The sequence below is a fragment of the Macrosteles quadrilineatus genome, unplaced genomic scaffold, assembly GCF_028750875.1.
Source record: "Macrosteles quadrilineatus isolate MER2022 unplaced genomic scaffold, UCM_ALF_1.0 Scaffold_8__2_contigs__length_117827958, whole genome shotgun sequence".
In the NCBI taxonomy this organism is placed as follows: domain Eukaryota; kingdom Metazoa; phylum Arthropoda; class Insecta; order Hemiptera; family Cicadellidae; genus Macrosteles; species Macrosteles quadrilineatus.
Window position 1 is genome coordinate 105,333,825 of NW_026542601.1, and position 22,336 is coordinate 105,356,160.

A 22,336-nucleotide genomic window follows, 5' to 3' on the forward strand; every position below is an offset into this window, starting at 1 on the left:
CAAATCCTTCAACCACTCAAAAGTCACAATACAATAAATCATTAATAAAAAAACACAAACATCAGCTGTTATAAACTTTAGAATATTGTTATGCCTTATCAATAGTGTTTCATCAGAATATATAAAAAAAACAACATTTAATTTCATATAATTTTATTCATTTCAGTACATCAATATAGAAATAGCAATCTATACTATATAAAGTTGGAAATGATTAATTTACCAAATATCGAAATATTAGAAGGTTTCAACTGACTTATACGATCCCCGCCCATAGATAAAACAGGCACCCTGCTAGTTAAATATCAAGATATCTCTTTTCACCCAAGACAAGGTCCATTAGTGGAAGTAGGCCTAATCATTTTAACAAACATAATAAACAGTTTTGTTTTTTACCAGGCAGAAGTACAAACAAATATTAAAAATTTAAGAAAACATCTTTATAAAAATAATAAAATTTTCTTAATTAAATAATCTAAATGAGGAAAAAAATTGAATAAAAGTATACTGGTATTCAAAATAAATATTAAACTAATCATTATAATGAATCTAAACTGATTTGTCTTCACTTCTTCAGCCTTCTCTCCCCCAACCTACATGCCTCCATCGCCATCCACCCTGTCATCAGGCCTGGAATATAACAGAACAAAAATTAATACAGTCTAACCTTGATATAACGAACCTCGATATAACGAATTCCTTGATATAACGATTTTTTTTTAATCCCCTAGAACTCTCCATAAGACACAATGTATATTTTACCTCTACATAACGAACAAACCATAACAACGACAACGATTTTGATGAAATTTGGTACAAACGTGTAAACCTACGTTTATTTGAACGAGTTCGCGATCCAGCATGATCGGACCATGGGAACGGGGGTTTACGGGGGGTTTTATGGGGTAAAAATAGGTTTTTCCCATTTTTGACCCAAAAAACATAAAATTTAGCAATTTCTTTCCAAACCATTTTGTAGAGCTTAAAAAAACAAATAATTTAGTATATTGAAGCGTTATTATGCGCCTAATGGTTACGGAGGAAATTCTAAAAAATTGTAAATTTAAAATTCCCATGTTATTCTTATGGAGAATAAGTAAACTGTTGTAGTTTGCTTGTTTGTGAACATATTTTTATCAAATTTGGAAAATGTTTTCATTTTTTACTAACTATTAACGTTTTACAAAAAAACAGTTTTACCCTCCCTGATGCAGCAAACCTAAGTACTTGTTAAACTAATTCTATTTAAATCGGGAATAAATGTTATATTTGTAAGTAGACATTTCAGTGTAAATCAAATCAGTCAAATGGAAATTCGCTTAGTCTGCAGGTTTGCTGCGATGGGGGTATTTTATTGTTGTTTTTAAATTGAAATATTTGTATATCAGCTTAGAATTAGGAAATTTAACGTCATCAAACAATGTTTATGTCGAGGGTAGGTTAAGTTAAGAGGAACTTGGTTGAAAATATACATATCATGAAACGTGAACATGACCATGAAACGCTCATAAAAAGTTATTCATTGAATAGAATGTGAAATCTACAGAAAGTGTCAAAAGTTATAATATAGATAGGTAGTAGCTACCTCTGGATTAGAAAACATCATAACTAATCTATGGGTAGTATGCCAGTACGTAGTGTGTTGTGAAATTTTAAAGCCTATTTAAATTTAATTTGAATTTCCCGCCCTTAGCGCCACCTGCGGTGGCCGAGGTCGGCAGTGCTTATCTGTCCGTTGGGTTTTAAAATCATATCATTGTACTAGTGGGGGTGCTGGCTACAAGTTTGCATGGCTCCTGTGATAATGTAAGTGTTACATTTATTTAGTTTAAGGATTTTTATATTCATGTTTAAAATGCTTTTTCAGGTGCTACAATTTAGTTGAAAAACATAATTAACCAATTTGTACAAGTCTTTATTTACTGTTAAATTTCGTTTGCCACGTGTGGTCAGTTAGCCTGTTTGAGTTTGTAATTTCTTGAATAGTAAAACATCAGAAGAGTTTTGAGAGCTATATAAATTTAAAATGAAAATTATATAACTTTAATATTAGGTTCTGGTCAAATGTAAATTTTTATTCAATTTAATGTAACTTAACTCAATGAATGATTTTTTGTATTGAATACTTTAAAAGAAATCCGAATCAATGTTTTATACCTTTTATGCTTTTCCAACAGGTCTCTTGTAATATTAATTTTATTTTAATTTAAGCTTGTGTTAATGGTTTTGCAGACGGGAGTCAAAATTTGTTCAGCTAATTCTTAACATGGCCCAGCCCACCCCTGCTGTATTGAGTAATGTACCATTTCATAGTTTTGGGTACTAATAACAATTAAGGCTAGCATATGTGTAAAGGGTTATTTTGTTTAAAAATTAATAAATTGTTGAATCGTAATTCACTGAGTCGTTATTATTCGACTCCCCTTGTTCACGGGTCAACTTGGCGACCCCCTTGGCTCTGATCTGCGAGCTAAAGGAAGTGGATCTAAATTCATAATTATATTCAATTGGCCATCCTGGAATATAATTAATTTGCGCGACTCTGCTACACTTCCTGAGCTTTAAGATAACCAAGACATTGAACGAGGTCATTTAGGCTACTCCGAGTATTTCATTTGAACTTTTATGAACTATCAAAACCCAGTGTAGTGTTGTGTGATTATTAAGTTAAGAACTATAATTACGGTTGAACTGTAATCACAATACTCATAAAGGGATGATAAAGGACATGTCGGTATAAGTATATTGTAATAAGATTTTGAGGGTATTTTATCATTACAATCTTAAACCGGTTTATTAAATAGGCTGAATTTAAATAGTTCAAGTAAACAACGGTGAAATCGAACAGCTAGGTGCTAAACAAAAAGGTTTAAATTAGCTTAAAGAATTCTAATGTGTTGATCCGAATTTTGAAACTAATAGGTAGGGTTCACTAAATCCTTCCTTTCCTCACCTTTATCAGCAATTATCCTATTATCAAGATGGCGAACTACAATGTCAATTATCTTCAAAAGGGCGAGTTGATTTATGAAATAATGTGCAGAGAGCTAGACTGTCAACATGAGGTTTTAAATAAATTAAGTGTAGATGAACTCAGAAAATCCTTGCGTAAAATCATTGGGCAGGCACCTAATTTTTCAAACATTGAAAATAAGTTGACTGTTTTGGCGGAGATTAAATATTGCCAAATAGCGTCAAGCGTATTGCAAGTGCTAATAGATCGACAGTCTGAAGAGCCTACGGCGCTGAATTTAGCTAAGATAAATGCAAAGCTAGCGCATTTAGAGCTAAGAGCAAACATGTTAAAACGAAGTATACTGTTAGAAACCGACCGCAAAACCGTTGAAGAGTTAGACAAAACCATGATTAGTCTTAGTAATAAACTGTCAGAAATCGAGAATAAAATCGCCCCGGACGAATACCAACGTTTTCAAGAAGAATTAAATAAATCGTTAATCGAGAGTGAGTCAGCCGATGAGGAAATAAACGGCGTATCAACCGGGCAGCTTATCACCTCTTCACCTAGTAATCAGCTGAGATTAGGGAACCACGACACGGCACACGTCCCACCTCAAGGTCACTGTACGCCCCCGCACCCCGCTGACTCTGTTCGTCCCGCTCCTACACCGCTGCCACCGGTCGACTTGTTCCAGAAACTAGCAAACCCATTGGAAAAAATTTTGTCAAAATTTCCAGAGAATTGTACTGGTATGGAGATAACCCCGTTACTAAACTTTCTGAGACAGACAGTAATTTTACAACAGGAATCGCGCCTACCCGAAGATCAGATATTTAGAATAATTAGCAGGTACGCTATTTCTCCGCTCATTGGAACAATAATAGAATGCCAAAACGGCGGGAAAAGTATCATACAAACACGCAGGGAAATATTAAATTCATTTATTCCAGCAGCTTTGGGAGAGCAATTAAAATATGAGTATATTCATCGTCCCCAACGCTACGATGAGAGTTTATCACTGTACTGCGAGGAAATTAAATTAAATAACCAAGTATTTATGGCAAACCTAACGGAGAAACAATTGCTTGACTCTATTAGAAATGGATTGAACCCGGACACCCGCAACAAGATAGCTGTATATAAATTCCCCGAAACAATGAATGAATTGAAACTTATTGTGGTGCAAATGAACAATTTGGTCTATAATGATTATTTGCGCAACAAAGCGTGCGCCAACGTAGTCCCTATGAGACCGGTATTAACCGCGGCCATGCCTGTTTCGCAGCCTGTTGGATTGCCTGCAAATCACGTAAATGAGCAAAATGTGTACCATCACTCAAACTTCCACAGTCGCCAACCAAGTGATGCAAAGAGATGTTTTATTTGTAACAGACCAGGCCATTTAGCCCGGCATTGCTATCGTGGTTCAAAAAACTAGTAGACGCGGGAAAATTTGCCATTAAGTCACAGCACCAGTTTAAGGTAAATTTTCCCGCCAATAAAAACATTTAACAAACCTATTGCCCAGTTAATCACAATAATGAGTTTACTAAACATAGTAAGGATTTTAAGAAGGAGTTCCGGAAAATAACAAAACAATGGAATAGTTTAAATAGGAAGAATTGTATGCCGACAAAGGGCCGAACGGTATCAAATTTGCCGTGCGTAAATGTGATTATCAATGAGAATATAACTATCCCAGCATTAATTGATAGTGGTGCTTCCTACAACATTTTAAGTTTAGAATTATTCGAGCAATTATTGAAGAGTAAACATGCAATTAGATGTAAACAAAGCATACCTAGTCATTTAATGGCGGCAAATGAAACTCCTATAAATGTAATAAATGCATGCAACTTAAGGATTAAAATTGGAAAATTTACATGGTGGGAGAAATTTTTAGTCATTGAGTCAAATCGATACAAAATAATTTTAGGAATGCCTTTTCTACAGCACAAGGGGCTTTGTATTGATTTCCAGAGTAAGACCTGTCATTTCAAATTTGATCCAGGATATTTAATTGAATTAAATGTGGACGACCAGATCGATCCAGGATTAAATGCGATAAGAATAGGATGCATAGAAATGCAAGACGAAACCAAAAAGTTTATTGCCAAATATCCATCGGTATTCACAGATCAAATCGGCGAAGCACTCGACCTTGAGATAAAGCTAGAGGTCACTGACCCCACTCCAGTTTCGATACGGCCCTATAATCAGTCCTCCGGCCATAGCTAAAATGAAGGTTATCATTGATGAATGGTTAAAACAAGGAATTATTGAACATAGCACGTCTCCTTATCAAAGTCCCGCATTTTTAACCAAGCGTGACCGTCTCGTTGTAAATTACGCTCAAGTTAACCAGCGTATAAAGAATATTTCTTATCCACTGGGTGATATTGAAAACATGTATCAGCATCTGCAAGGGGCGAATTATTTTTCTATATTCGACCTTAATAAGGCTTTTTTACAGTGCCCATTAAATGAGGAGAGTAGGGATTTAACCTCATTTGTATGTGCGGTGGGAAAGTTCCGTTTTCGCAGAGTATGTTTTGGTCTAAAGGTGGGAAGTTCCATATTGAGTAACTACATGGATAAGATATTTTATCACCTGAAATATAAGCATCTATTGATATATTGTGACGACCTTCTAATTTTTAGTAAAACCAAAGAAGAGCATCTAAGACATCTACACGAAGTCGCTGGTATTTTAGCGGCGAACAAGTTGACAGTTAACCCGGACAAAGCTAGATTCTTTTGCACTGAGATCAGTTTTTTGGGCCATCTAATTAGTCATAATTCTATAACTATAGACCCAGAGCACACTGTGGCAATCAAGAATTTCCCGGTCCCTCGCACGGTAAAGCAAGTGAGACAATTCACGGGCATGTGTGGTTATTGGCGGAAATATATTGAGAATTATGCCGATATTAGTCGACCTCTCCATGCGCTCAAACGAAAGAATACAAAATTCTTATGGACAGCAGAATGTCAAGGTGCCTATGAGACTCTTAAAGAGAAAATAGCAAATCCCCCAATATTAACTATGGCTGACTTTAACAAACCGTTCGTAGTACATACGGACGCGAGCGCCACAGGTGCCGGAGCGGCTCTCCTACAGTATAATGAGTCTGGTGATCTGATGCCGATTGCTTTCTATAGTAAATCCTTCACCGAGAACGAACTGCGTTATTCCATCTACGAGAAGGAAGCGTATACAGCGGTATTGGCTATGGAAAAATGGAACGCCTACTTATCACCTCAACCCTTCACCTTAGTGACGGACAACCAGGCGTTAAGTTACGTGTTAAACACCAAGAACAAATTAGGACGCCTTTCCAGATGGGTAGAACGACTACTAGCACTTCCATTCAACGTAGTTCATAAACCTGGGACAGAGAATGTTATAGCGGACGCCCTATCAAGACTCTACGAGCTACCAGAGGAAACTTCGGAGAGTAACACAATCAACGTATCTGGAAATAACACAGTTACTTATGGCAGTGAAAGCACACCTAACCCGGTAGAACAGCTGAATATGTTAATTAACGAGCTTAGAGAACACCCTGTACAACACCATGGAGGAGTGAACTTTATCAGCGAGATACCTATGGCTATGAAGGACCTGAAATACCATCAACGTCAAGATAAGGAATGCAAGAGGATCATGAAGAGTATAAACGACGGTACCAATCAATTAAACTACGTTATGAAGAACGAACTATTGATGTATAAAGGATCTAAGGGAGGAAACAAGATTTATTTACCCGCGAGGTTAATAAACGTTGCATATACGTTTTTTCATGATGGATTAAATGGAGGACATCTTGGAATCGCACGGACGGTGGCAAAAATCGAGCAGTATTTTTATCGGCCTGACATGGAGCGTATTATAAGGGGTAAAATTAAGGAATGTCGCACATGTATGATGTCTAAACCTGCCCAAAGAAAATATGAAGGAAAGTTAGTATCGAGACCAGTCACATCTGCTTTTGAAACATTATTTTGTGACATTTTAGGCCCACTTCCACGCACGACTCGAGGAAATAAATATATATTTGTTGTGTTAGATGCATTCACTCGATTCTCCTGGACATTCGCTTTGAAGGAAGTGAATAGCAAAGCTATAATTGATAGGTTGGAACAAATTTTTGGATTATTTTCAGTACCACGCACGTTAGTATCTGATAATGCCACTTACTTCACTTCGCAACAGTTTAAAGCCTACCTGTTCAAAAATTATGTAACACATCACCTGATTGCCCTGTACAGACCCTCAGCTAATCGTGTGGAACGACAGTTAAGAGATCTAGGCACATTGCTTAAGTGTTATTATGCCAATGAACAATCTAATTGGGATGCTGAATTGCCGTTAATACAGATGACTTTAAATACAGTGAAAAATTCGTCCACTGGTTTCAGTCCATTTTCACTCATGTTTTTCCACGAGCCCCGTAACGCCCTCTCAAACATATGGAACCTGGATGATTTATTGAGTGAGAACTTAAGTCGTGATGATAAAGTCAAAAATTTAACTCAGGCCTTACGAAATGTTAAGTCTAGCATCGCACGTAGCAACAAACGTGAGAAATATTCGGAGAAACGCATCCGACATCCTTTCAAAGTGAATTCTATAGTATTTTGGAAAACGCACTACTTAAGTAAATACCCCCGTTGCAGCAAACCTGCATACTAAGCGAATTTCCATTTACCCGGCTTGATTTCCACTAAAATATTCCCTATAAATTTTCAGATTTATTTCCTATTTAAATAACATTAATTTTAGTGATTAGTTAGGTTTGCTGCTACGGGGAAGATGTTGAGGTGTGTTTTTTCAATTGAAATATTGATAGCTTAGTATGAAATAAACCAAATTGCCAAATTTGATTAAAATATATCCATAAACAAGCAAACTAGAATAGTTTATTTATTCTCCATAGGAATAACATGGGAATTTTAAATTTACAATTTTTTAATTTTCTCCGTAGTCAATGAACATTCAAAAACACTTCAATATACTAAATTATTTGTTTTTTTAAGCTCTTCAAAATGGTCTAGAGAGAAATTTAAAAATTTAAAGTTTTTAGGGTCAAAAATGAGAAAAACCCATTTTTACCCCATAAAACCCCCATAAACCCCTGATCCCATGGTCCGATTATGCTGGTTCGCGAACTCGTTCGAATAAATGTAGGTTTACACGTTTGTACCAAATTTCATCAAAATCGGATCAATTTTGCTCGAGTTATCGCGCTAACGGACACATATATAAATATATATATATATATATATATAAATATATATATATATATGAATTTGAACGGATGGTGTTTTTGGCCTCTGGGGACCTCAAAACGAAAAAGTAAATCGGTCCCGGGTCTAGGTCTTACCATGAGACCTACGGTAATAGCTTATTCCCTATGGGAAATTCGCTAAAAGATAAACAAATTCAGTAAGAAACTAGCCCCAAGATATGACGGTCCCTGGCGCATTGTCTGGTTTGTAAGCCCCAATACAACCATAATTCAACGATGCGATAACGTCCTAGACGTGAGGAAAGTTCACATATCTGAACTCAAACTGTATGTGTAATTAGGTACAAAGCATGTGTCTCCAAATACTGTCGGACACGAAGTTTGGAAAACAATCTATTGTAAATAAACACCTTAAAATTGTAAATAGTAGATTAGGAAATGTTTAGGCTAAGAAACTGAGATCACGAAGGACAGTGTACATATTATTTGTATTAGCAAAATATAACCACTATGGATACATTAGAGTGTATAACAAAGCTGCATAGATATGTGTATTCGAGGAGTAATGAAGGAGATTATATGAAAATAAGAAATTCGGAGGAGCAGAAGGATTAATGAGCATAAAATTAGGTGCTAATATAAGGTTCAGACTGTTTATTTACGTTGGTGAACAATGATAAGGTGATAACTTAAATAACAAGGATTGGTGATAATAGCAACGCCTATTTATATGAATAGTTATAAACAAAGGCACGGCAAACTAAAGTTATTTCAGTATAAGCTACAATTTGTATAACAGTCGTTAGATCACAAATGGGACTGGATGCATTGCACGGCTGAGCGTGTAAATAGTAAACAAAGGAGTACATATTTATTTTAATGCTAAAAGGGCAACTAGGTTATTCAATTATTGACAATGTTTAGCAAAAGGTGACATTTATTAAATAGCAAGATCTAAGGCAGTTACAAAATATTTCGTTATTACATGGATTATAACATAAAAGGAGTATTTTGTTGATGAACAACAATGAAGACTGGAACTGAAGATAAACGAAGATGGAATGAAGAATAGATTGAAGAATACGATTCCCTTCCGTTATTCCTTATTCCTCTCAAAAATAAAATGTTTTTATTTAACGCATTTTAGGGTAAAGATCTGTAATGTTTGTAAATAATTTTAAATCAGACTGAACATTTCATTTACAATTTTGAATTTGTGCATAAGGTTTTACATAAGGTTTGTTTGAGAATAAACGAAACAGTTGAGAACTAGTTGACCGTGATTGTTTTGTAGGATGATTAGGGCACTGATAACGAGAAAGGATTCATACTACTGTCCGTATCTTGTTTGTTTGGAATCATAAACCTGTCTAATGAATTGCAATTCTATATTTTGTGAGTTTATTTATTTTTACTGTCCAGAATAAGAATTAGGGACAAATCATGTTTCAGTTAAGGATTTTTTAAATACGACAGACACAACTGAATATGACCTAAAATAAATAAATAGGTAAAGAAAGGTTTTAGAGTCAAGTTGACTTATTTTATGATAAATCGAATAAATTAAACTCTCGTTAATGATCGAGGATGGATGAATCAGTGAATGCTAGGGATGAAAGTTTGAATGTATGGGATTAGCAAAAGGTTAGCGCGTCTGTGGTACGAATGTTCACACTCATTATCTGTTTTTATTTAGTTTCACACATCACACTTGGTACTTACGTGGCCCGGGACACACAGGGTACTTCACATTGAACTTAGACACTTGTTATTTTTGCAACTTTATGTACACAAACATTATTATTATGCTCCATGTTGGTTTCGCCTTAAGCGCACTTTTGGGAATATACAGGAAAATGAGAGTTTAATGTCAAGTTTTGTTTGACATAGGTTTTTATACAATTTCGTGGTTCAGGATTACTAGGTCATATAAAGTTAGTTTAAAGTAAGTTTTGGGTACTAACAGCATGTATTTAGGTTAAGAAATGTAATACTTTGCTCTGAGAGGTTCTAAATGAAAATGTCTAACTTTATTTTACGATCAGTTTGCCGTATTTTTCAGAGTGAAAGTTAAGTTGTCTCATCTTGATTATTGTTGTAACCTGTCATATGTTAGACCGAGCGATTGCAGCGCTCTGTACCCTGGCGGATGGCAACGAGGAAATCTAGAAGTATTGCGATTGTTGCCCGCCAAGTAGTTGTAATTCAAACGGACGCTCCTGCGTCGGAAAACTTTGATTTCTTTGAATGAGAAAATGTATAAATTATGTTTGGTTTTATTAGATGAAAATTTGTAATGTTTAGAAGAGCTAAGTGAGTTTATTTTTTTATAGGCTTGTAAAATTTTAAAAAGCAGGGGAAAATTTTATGCCAGTACGTAGTGTGTTGTGAAATTTTAAAGCCTATTTAAATTTAATTTGAATTTCCCGCCCTTAGCGCCACCTGCGGTGGCCGAGGTCGGCAGTGCTTATCTGTCCGTTGGGTTTTAAAATCATATCATTGTACTAGTGGGGGTGCTGGCTACAAGTTTGCATGGCTCCTGTGATAATGTAAGTGTTACATTTATTTAGTTTAAGGATTTTTATATTCATGTTTAAAATGCTTTTTCAGGTGCTACAATTTAGTTGAAAAACATAATTAACCAATTTGTACAAGTCTTTATTTACTGTTAAATTTCGTTTGCCACGTGTGGTCAGTTAGCCTGTTTGAGTTTGTAATTTCTTGAATAGTAAAACATCAGAAGAGTTTTGAGAGCTATATAAATTTAAAATGAAAATTATATAACTTTAATATTAGGTTCTGGTCAAATGTAAATTTTTATTCAATTTAATGTAACTTAACTCAATGAATGATTTTTTGTATTGAACACTTTATAAGAAATCCGAATCAATGTTTTATACCTTTTATGCTTTTCCAACAGGTCTCTTGTAATATTAATTTTATTTTAATTTAAGCTTGTGTTAATGGTTTTGCAGACGGGAGTCAAAATTTGTTCAGCTAATTCTTAACATGGCCCAGCCCACCCCTGCTGTATTGAGTAATGTACCATTTCATAGTTTTGGGTACTAATAACAATTAAGGCTAGCATATGTGTAAAGGGTTATTTTGTTTAAAAATTAATAAATTGTTGAATCGTAATTCACTGAGTCGTTATTATTCGACTCCCCTTGTTCACGGGTCAACTTGGCGACCCCCTTGGCTCTGATCTGCGAGCTAAAGGAAGTGGATCTAAATTCATAATTATATTCAATTGGCCATCCTGGAATAGTAGTAATATGAAATTAAGATTTAAAAATTTGTGAAAAGGCAAATGGTGTAAACAATATTTCTCTCAAAATGGCAAAAGTATACAATTAATTATCTCCTTGAGAAAAAGTTTCAATTTTTAAGGTGTGTACCCTACTCTTAACACATGTTAATTGTTCAAAAATTTTAAAATGATTCAAGTAAATGTGGACTTTATAATTTCACTATTTTTTACACCAAAATCTTTCAATACAATTATTCACATTAGCGAAATTTTTAATAATTAATTAGGGTTAGATACAACAACAGATATACAATCTCACTTATTTCATAAAATCAATAATCAATGAACCATCAAATATAAGAATAAATAAACATGTCACATTTTATTTATTATATTCGTTACAGACAGTTATGAATCTAACCAAAAGAATAGTCCCTGCTCGTATTGATTCATTGTACTTGTTTACTGCCGATGAAATAACCAATATTTATACAATCAATATTCAAAAGTAGGCCTAAAAAGCAGATATTCTGATAATGTCTTTGAATATTAGCTTTGTATTCTACAAGCAGAAAGACAACAATTAACGTGCGGGAGACTACCTGACTGAGGGTAGAACGAAACTTGTTCGCAAACGGGACTCCTTCCCAGGAACCTCACCCCACAGCCAAAAATTTGTTTGCAAACGGGACTGTTCGCAAACGGGACGACACCATTCCCACCACCCTCCAACACTCACTCGCTTGACAGGGTGGCAAAGAAAACCGTCAAATAATTTTGTTTGTCAAACGCCCTGAATGACCTTTTTTATTTCTTAAGATAACAAATTGACCTGGTGGGCAACGTTTTATGTCAAATGATGAGGTCATCACTGAAAAAGAAGAGTATTTTGAAGGCTTTTCATGTTTGTAGGGTGCTATTTATTTGGACAGCATTTGAAGGAGGTTTTGCGAAACTTTAAGATAAGTGTATAGAGCTAAATAAAAGGAGATTATAACAAAATAAATCGAATTTATCACAAAAAATTGTGTTATTATATATTTTTCTAAGGTCTTATTGAACCACGCTCGTACTAAATACCTTATTGATGTATGAGAATTTTTCTACTTGTTTCAACTGCTTCTGTTGACAGGGCTTTTCCATTTGTCTTAAAATTATTGCTGTTTCAGTACTAACCCAATGTAAACACAATGACATATTCAAAATAATTATAATTACTGTATGGTGTAAAAAAATATAGCCTACATTTCCTAAAAAATAAAAGCAAATTTTTGGGCACCTCTCCAGTTAAAATGCTGGTTAAATACTAGTAATTCAGGAGGGTTATGCGACATAGGCTTCGGGGCAATGGACACGGCCCTGGATTTATAAGTATTAAATTTAAGTAAATGGCAAAACTTACCATAAGTTAGTTTTCTTCAATCTTAGTCTTAAACTGGCCCCATCCTCCATCTCCTCTTCCTCTGACACCTCTCCCCTGTATTCTCCAGTGTCGGAGGATATTAATTACAACACCCCCATTTTACTGGTAGGCTTCAGCTCTGTACAGAAATATTGCAAAAAAATAGTGTTATACAAATAATTTTAGTCCAACAAATAATACAAGTGTGTACACTCCTTTCTATATTTGCGATATTCAAATAGGTACACAGCTAATAGGAAAATGTTTGAGCAAATCTGGGTCAAGTTAGTACAAATATTAGAATTTGTAACAATAATTTGGTTTAGACAAAATAAATTGCTTCAAATTTTAATTCATTGTTATTTCCCAATTTGCAAAAATGCAAGCTTAGCCTAATAAGTAATTTCCAAACAACATGTTTCGAGATGTAATCCAAATAAATTTTAAGTAGGGGCCTAGATTTAAATTGTTATAAAAAACTATAAATTTGCATACAGATTATATATTATCCTCATATTCCACCAAAAACTATAGTAACTAGTGGGCGAAGTGGCACTTTGCTACACATGAGAGAAATGTTTAAACGCACGAGCCGTAGGCGAGTGTGGAAAGTATCTCGAGTGCAGCAAAGGCAGTTTGCACTTGTGTTACAAATTATATTTTTCTTACAGTTATTATAAAACATATAAATAATTAGTCTTTCAAACTCTGTTCAACACGTTTATAGGTGAGGTCATCAATTAACCGAATGATTAATCCCCTAGAACTCTCCATAAGACACAATGTATATAATTTCATCAATTATATCCTAATCCCTCAGCCGCCACCAGCTTTGGCGCGGAGTATAGGTTAAATCCAAACATTGGTGAAATGGTAAGCTGTACCAGTTGATCGTAGTCGTAATATCTTGAATGGGTAGCCAACTTATTTTCAAGTGTACGTATGTATTATACGTGTCTCATAAAACCACGCTGTTTTGTGTTGTTTGGTTGGAATACAGGAGTGCGGCAAAAAAAAGAGCGCGGTAAAAGTAAGTAAATGCAGCAATTAGCAACTTTCTGTGCTATAATAAGTGCAAGGAAGGCCACTTTGTCAGGTGACAGTTCATCTTCAGCGCTTCATTTTGCGCTTCATTTTGAAAACTGTGAATGACTGACTTAAACAACCTTTTTATTATTACTGTTATCATGTTAAAATGTGTAATTTTGCACACAGGCCGCCTAGTTATTAGTTTATAACTAATGTGATAACTGTATACACACATTTTTTTGTCCTAGGACGCTACAGGCACTAGTCCGGAATTTTAATTCGAACATTTCACACTTCAGCCTAGGTCTAGGGCTGTGGTGTTCACAAAAAAATAATAATAAAAATAATAAATAAAATCCATTGGTCATCTGGCAGGATTTGAGCCTGGTACTGAAGTTCTGCTCGCTCCCCTAGGGTAAAGAATTTAGTCAATTGTAGGCATTAGGCAGGCCTATAAAATAAGTAGAGGAGGCAATGACTTAGAGCATTGGAACGCCGATAAATATGATCAGCCATTAATATTAATCGGGGCCAATTGATGTGACGTCAATAGGCCTATGAGCGAAGACAGAATCATATTTATTAAATAAAGTTGTCACTTCCAATTGCTTGGTGTTGAAAACAATCAGCTGTAGGCTTAAGTTACTTCACCCACAGTTCGTTCCACTTGTTAATGTAATCCACTCTACCTTGACTATTCAAACATTTTGAGCGGTGATTTATTCCGTTTCAGTAATATTCATCTGCAGTGAAAAATAGTGGTCTTTGGATTCAGTACCTAAAAATCTACGCAGAGGATACGGGTCCGGTAACCGGACGTGGATTAGGCATCCGGCAGTTACTGTCATAACCTAACCTAACCAACCAAACTTGCTGATAATGAAAAAAATCTAATGAAGGTTAAATTCTGTCCATAAAATAAATTTATAAACGCAAAAAATTCAAACAAAAGATATTGTACTGTTAAGAATAAACCCACCCAAATATGGACAGTAGGCCTAGGACATAAAAATGTTCTTTCCATGATAACCCAACCTAACATAACTTAACCACCGCAAAGCGCTGTATATCTGTAGCCTCCGGATAATACTTACCAAAGTACCGATTTGAACTTTGAATTACTTAGTTAACAAACAGCCTAGAATCTATCCCAAAGGGGAAAGAATATTGACTCACCTCACTTAAGTTATGGTTAGACCAAGGAACATTATCACAGCAGTATGGTAATTGCCTCCAGGGTACACAACTCTGGTCTCTCTTTCTCTCTCATCTGCAGTGATGTCGATGGCAATGTCGTCCAGAAAAGTTAGTCCTCTTAACTTATTGGTTCAAGACAATATTTAAAACAGAGACCAATTTGGGTTCAGGTTAAATTACAGCCTTTGCTCCAGGATCATCTATAAAACTAACATTGAAGTCATCAGCAATGAATGATATAATCCAAGTCTAGTCTTACACCAAATACAAACAGCTCTAGAATATTTGACAGCACTTAAGTTTACGTCCTAGACTCATTCCAATGAATGTATTTCTTTAATAGGCCTACTTTCTTTCTTATTACTTGGCGACCATACAAAGTAGGTATTTTAAGCCAAGTATGAATGGAGATGAGTGTAGGATGAGTGGAGCGATCTTGTAGTCTTGTTAGTGACTAAGACTGACATTCCTTAGACACAGCTGTTAATTAATAGCCCAAACAGCTAATGGCAACTAAGGGACATACAGTTTATAGTGGAATCCGAAGGACATTAAGTTATTGCCTTGGTATAGGCCTATAAGTACGAATTGGTCTAATTATCAGGATAGTACTGGGGAGAGTCGTAGTAAGTACTCACTCGTGCGGACGTTAATCCACACCAGGGAGTGTCGAATCCACAGTGCATGCCTATAAATATCCACAATTCGTGACCTCCTAGTAGCTGGATTACAGGACGACGCCACCCGTCCCAGTCATATTGATTATTTCATTTGATAAACTTAGGCCTAGGCCTATATCAAGTTTGGTTAGTTAGGGTAAAACCTAACCTAACTAAAGGAATGAAATATTCAAAATACGGGTAGAGTTTGTTAGCTGGGCTATGCTAATAAGTATAGATTGAAACTATCGATTCGATTAGTAAACCCTCATGCGATTTAAGTGCAGCCAAATATTTTTACATAACTTAAACAAATTCTTAAAGTTGACACTGGGTCAGTGGGAAAAAGAGACGGGTACAGTTTCTTAACTGGGCTATGCTAATATCGATTGAAACTATCGAATTGAAAATAGCGATTGATTAATAATCGATATTTTTAAATATATTTATTATCAAATTAAACTATCTTAACCTAACCTAACCAACCAAACTTGCTGATGGTGAAAAAATCGCATGAAGGTTTACTAATCGAATCGATAGTTTCAATTGATCTTAGCATAGCCCATTTAAGAAACTGTACCCAAAGAGGCTATCCTATAGCCTAGGGATAATGCCTATTCAAACATTTGCTACAATATTGCTTGATGATCCAGAATTAGCCTACGAATAAGCTGTATCTTAGGTTCTTGTTGGTGACTTACCTAAGGACCAAAAATACCCAAGTTAGTTAGTTACCTAAGACACTAACCTAAGTTAGTGTCTGGTAGGACTAATGTTATTAAGTTATCATGTTGATTAAGTGTTTTATCCTATAAAAATTAACTTATTTCACATTATTCCTTAAAAACTATAGTTTGTAACACTCGAGTAATCTATTTTCTTGTAAACAAGGAAAGAAATAAACAAGATAAATATTTACAACATAAAAGTTCTTAACTTAGTCAATAAATGCAGATACCCGTCGGAATTCGGAATCAAATATTGCGATTGCGACTCGTCACTCTCACTCAGACTCGTGAGTTGAGGAACTGAACGATGAATTAGAACAACTCCTTTTCAAGAGTAGCTCCGAAGAACGGGTGCTTGTCGATATACTGGGACTATTTCAGTGTCGACAAAATGAAACTATTTCATTGTCGACAATATGGGATGTCGACAATTTGTGGTGTCGATCATTTGCGACGTCGGTTATTTGGGATGTCGGTTAAGTGGGAATATTCCAGTGTCGACAAACTGGGAATAATTCAGTTTCGATCAATTTCTACGGTTGTCGATATTATGGAACCCACCCGTCTGTTGCTTGTTGCTTGAGGTATTTACTCAGGGGAGGTATAGAAGAGGCTACGATGACAGCTGAGGGCTTCTTATTAGCTGAGGGAACGCCATTACCGTAACAAAACATTCGATGTCCATCGGCCTCGGTGGTCCAATGGATAGCGTGCCGGGCTGGTATACTGTAGGTCCCGGGTTCGAGTCCCGCTGGTAGCCTTAACTTTTTGTCCAAGATTTTTTTATTATCAGCAAGTTTGGTTGGTTTGGTTTGGTTATTACAGTTTAATTTTATTATTAAGTCATTATAAAATTTTAATTGAGCAATTTCTAGTTTTATTTAATAAACAGAATTATTTTTCCGATTACTAAACTTTTGTTATATTATTTCTTTATCAGCAAGTTTGGTTAGTTCGGTTAGGTTATGATAGTTTAATTTTATAATTAAAAATAGTAAAATTGAATTTGAGGCATTTATAATTTTATTTTATGAACAGAAGTATTTTTGCGATTAGTAAACCTTTATTGCCAAAGTGCTCTCTACTACAGCGCTGTTCACGGAGGAATTTTGAACTAAATGCCTCATTTGTACCTCCCCTAAGTCAGACCCGTTGCTTGATTGCATGATTGCATGCGTTTGACATAGTGTTTAGGTTAAGTTTACAGTTTGCAAGTTAATTTTAAAAACAGTTTCTTTTTTATTTAAATTGGATAAAACAACAATGACGGCCAGAGAAATGAATAAAACAAAACTCTCCAAAGGCATTTTGGAGATGAAGGTAAGACTCACCACAAGTTAACCTAAAGTTCCTTAACTTTTGCTAAAACTGAAGTGCCTAATGAACTTACTCTATTATACAATATATCACTTTCTCTGACGGCCGTGAAGTTAGCTGTCACCAGCTGTCGCCTAGCAGTTGCGGCGGCTCCCCCACTCCTTCACCCTGGCCCCAAGATAGATAGTCTGTTATTTATGAGAATAGACCACTAACCTCACCTTGCTACTGATTGATTGCACCTACTGTTATTACACATTGTACAAGTATACAGGATTGTTCTTATAAAAAAATATGTAAATTTAAAAAGTGAAGGATCTTTAGGAAAAAATGCTGTCAAAAGAACACAAATACAGTGGTTTATTATTTCATTACACTATGACCAACATTCATAATTTTCTTACCTTGGCCCTGTTTGATTGAACAAAATTGGATTACTGATTGTACTAGTGTAAATGAGTGCTTTTAATAATAAAACATAATAATTGGAATAAAGACTGCTTTTAATAATAAAACATAATAATTGGAATAAAAGTATAAGATGTTGGCGAAAATGGTGTCGAAAACTACCAAATGGTCAAATAATATTTCACATTCAAGATTTTTTTCTTACCATGACTCCGATTGATTGCACCAAATGTTATTACTGATTGTACTTGTACAGGTGATTGCTTTTAATAATAAAATATAATTATTGGAATAAAAGTGTAGGATGTTTGCGTAAAATGGTACCAAGACCACAAAAATGGTCAAATAATGTGCCACATTTACAAATTATTTTTACCATGACCTTGATTGATTGCACCAAATTTTATTACTGATTGTACAAGTATAGATGATTGATTGCTTTTAATAATAAAATATAATAATTGAAATAAAAGTGTAGGATGTTGGCGTAAAATGGCACCAAAGTCACGAAAACGGTCAAATAATGTGACACATTCACAAATTATTTTTACCATTACCCCGAATGATTGCACCAAATTTTATTACTGATTGTACAAGTATATATGGTTGCTTTTAATAATAAAATATAATAATTGAAATAAAAGTGTAGGATGTTGGCGTAAAATGGCACCAAAACCACGAAAATGGTCAAATAATGTGCCACATTTACAAATTATTTTTACCATGACCTTGATTGATTGCACCAAATTTTATTACTGATTGTACAAGTATAGATGATTGCTTTTAATAATAAAATATAATAATTGAAATAAAAGTGTAGGATGTTGGCGTAAAATGGCACCAAAGTCACGAAAACGGTCAAATAATGTGACACATTCACAAATTATTTTTACCATTACCCCGAAAGATTGCACCAAATTTTATTACTGATTGTACAAGTATATATGGTTGCTTTTAATAATAAAATATAATAATTGAAATAAAATTGTAGGATGTTAGCGTAAAATGGCACCAAAACCACGTAAATGGTTAAATAATGTTATACATTTAAGATTTTTTCTTACCATGACCCCGAATGATTGCACCAAATTTTATTACTGATTATACTAGTATATATGGTTGCTTTTAATAATAAAATATAATAATTGAAATAAAAGTGTAGGATGTTGGCGTAAAATGGCACCAAAGTCACGAAAACGGTCAAATAATGTGACACATTCACAAATTATTTTTACCATTACCCCGAATGATTGCACCAAATTTTATTACTGATTGTACAAGTATATATGGTTGCTTTTAATAATAACATATAATAATTGAAATAAAATTGTAGGATGTTGGCGTAAAATGGCACCAAAGTCATGAAAATGGTTAAATAATGTTATACATTTAAGATTTTTTCTTACCATGACCCAGATTGATTGCACCAAATTTTATATTTGATTTTACTAGTATAGATGATTACTTTTAATAATAAAATATAATAATTGAAATAAAAGTGTAGGATGTTAGCGTAAAATGGCACCGAAACCACGAAAATGGTCAAATAATGTGACACATTCACAAATTATTTTTACCATTACCCCGAATGATTGCACCAAATTTTATTATTGATTGTACTAGTATAGACGATTGCTTTTAATAATAAAATATAATAATTGAAATAAAAATGTAGGATGTTGGCGTAAAATGGCAACAAAGTCACGAAAATAGTTAAATTAAATGTTATACATTTAAGATTTTTTCTAACCATGACCCCGAATGATTGCACCAAATTTTATTACTGATTGTACAAGTATATATGGTTGCTTTTAATAATAAAATATAATAAAAGGAATAAAAGTGTAGGATGTTGGCGTAAAATGGCACCGAAACCACGAAAATGGTCAAATAATGTGACACATTCACAAATTATTTTTACCATTACCCCGAATGATTGCACAAATTTTATTACTGATTGTACAAGTATATATGGTTGCTTTTAATAATAAAATATAATAATTGAAATAAAATTGTAGGATGTTGGCGTAAAATGGCAACAAAACCACGTAAATGGTTAAATAATGTTATACATTTAAGATTTATTCTTACCATGACCCCGAATGATTGCACCAAATTTTATTACTGATTATACTAGTATATATGGTTGCTTTTAATAATAAAATATAATAATTGAAATAAAAGTGTAGGATGTTGGCGTAAAATGGCACCAAAGTCACGAAAATGGTCAAATAATGTTATACTTTTAAGATTTTTTCTTACCATGACCCAGATTGATTGCACCAAATTTTATTACTGATTATACTAGTATATATGGTTGCTTTTAATAATAAAATATAATAATTGAAATAAAAGTGTAGGATGTTGGCGTAAAATGGCACCGAAACCACGAAAATGGTCAAATAATGTGACACATTCACAAATTATTTTTACCATTACCCCGAATGATTGCACCAAATTTTATTATTGATTGTACTAGTATAGATGATTGCTTTTAATAATAAAATATAATAATTGAAATAAAAATGTAGGATGTTGGCGTAAAATGGCAACAAAGTCACGAAAATAGTTAAATTAAATGTTATACATTTAAGATTTTTTCTAACCATGACCCCGAATGATTGCACCAAATTTTATTATTGATTTTACTAGTATAGATGATTACTTTTAATAATAAAATATAATAATTGAAATAAAAGTGTAGGATGTTGGCGTAAAATGGCACCGAAACCACGAAAATGGTCAAATAATGTGACACATTCACAAATTATTTTTACCATTACCCCGAATGATTGCACCAAATTTTATTATTGATTGTACTAGTATAGACGATTGCTTTTAATAATAAAATATAATAATTGAAATAAAAATGTAGGATGTTGGCGTAAAATGGCAACAAAGTCACGAAAATAGTTAAATTAAATGTTATACATTTAAGATTTTTTCTAACCATGATCCCGAATGATTGCACCAAATTTTATTACTGATTGTACAAGTATATATGGTTGCTTTTAATAATAAAATATAATAAAAGGAATAAAAGTGTAGGATGTTGGCGTAAAATGGCACCGAAACCACGAAAATGGTCAAATAATGTGACACATTCACAAATTATTTTTACCATTACCCCGAATGATTGCACCAAATTTTATTACTGATTGTACAAGTATATATGGTTGCTTTTAATAATAAAATATAATAATTGAAATAAAATTGTAGGATGTTGGCGTAAAATGGCAACAAAACCACGTAAATGGTTAAATAATGTTATACATTTAAGATTTATTCTTACCATGACCCCGAATGATTGCACCAAAATTTTATTACTTATTATACTAGTATATATGGTTGCTTTTAATAATAAAATATAATAATTGAAATAAAAGTGTAGGATGTTGGCGTAAAATGGCACCAAAGTCACGAAAATGGTCAAATAATGTTATACTTTTAAGATTTTTTCTTACCATGACCCAGATTGATTGCACCAAATTTTATTACTGATTATACTAGTATATATGGTTGCTTTTAATAATAAAATATAATAATTGAAATAAAAGTGTAGGATGTTGGCGTAAAATGGCACCGAAACCACGAAAATGGTCAAATAATGTGACACATTCACAAATTATGTTTACCATTACCCCGAATGATTGCACCAAATTTTATTACTGATTGTACAAGTATATATGATTGCTTTTAATAATAAAATATTATAATTGAAATAAAAGTGTAGGATGTTGGCGTAAAATGGCACCAAAACCACGAAAATGGTCAAATAATGTGACACATTCACAAATTATTTTTACCATTACCCCGAATGATTGCACCAAATTGTATTACTGATTGTACAAGTATATATGGTTGCTTTTAATAATAAAATATAATAATTGAAATGAAAGTGTAGGATGTTGGCGTAAAATGGCACCAAAACTACGAAAATGGTCAAATAATGCGACACATTAAATTTACAAATTATTTTTACCATGACCTTGATTGATTGCACCAAATTTTATTACTGATTATACTTGTATAAATGATTGCTTTTAATTAAAAAATATATATAAATATATGCTGCGGGGTGGGGACCGCGTCATGTTGCATATTTTTTTAAATGCAACAGAACCCTGCATTACAG

General features: G+C 33.9%; 1 protein-coding gene and 1 long non-coding RNA gene across 3 annotated transcripts in view; one reads left to right on the top strand and one right to left on the bottom strand.

Annotated features, from left to right (window-relative positions):
- Nucleotides 1-245: 245 nt before the first annotated feature.
- On the bottom strand, nt 246-16,646 carry LOC129000921 (uncharacterized). Of its 2 annotated transcripts, XR_008491374.1 has the most exons (4): nt 16,497-16,646; nt 15,069-15,297; nt 12,864-13,002; nt 246-630 (listed from the first exon to the last, which is right to left on the bottom strand). It is a non-coding gene; the product is annotated as an uncharacterized LOC129000921 (long non-coding RNA). The 2 variants fall into 2 exon arrangements; XR_008491373.1 differs by lacking the exon at nt 16,497-16,646 and having other exon boundaries at nt 15,069-15,663.
- A 1,078-nt stretch (nt 16,647-17,724) lies between these two features.
- Nucleotides 17,725-22,336, top strand: part of LOC129001520 (M-phase phosphoprotein 6-like) — a 30,812-nt gene continuing 26,200 nt past the window's right edge. Inside the window, exon 1 of the mRNA XM_054428843.1 lies at nt 17,725-17,796. Coding sequence (XP_054284818.1) covers nt 17,740-17,796 — 57 coding nt within the window. The 5' untranslated portion in view covers nt 17,725-17,739. The remainder of the gene's footprint in view (nt 17,797-22,336) is intronic.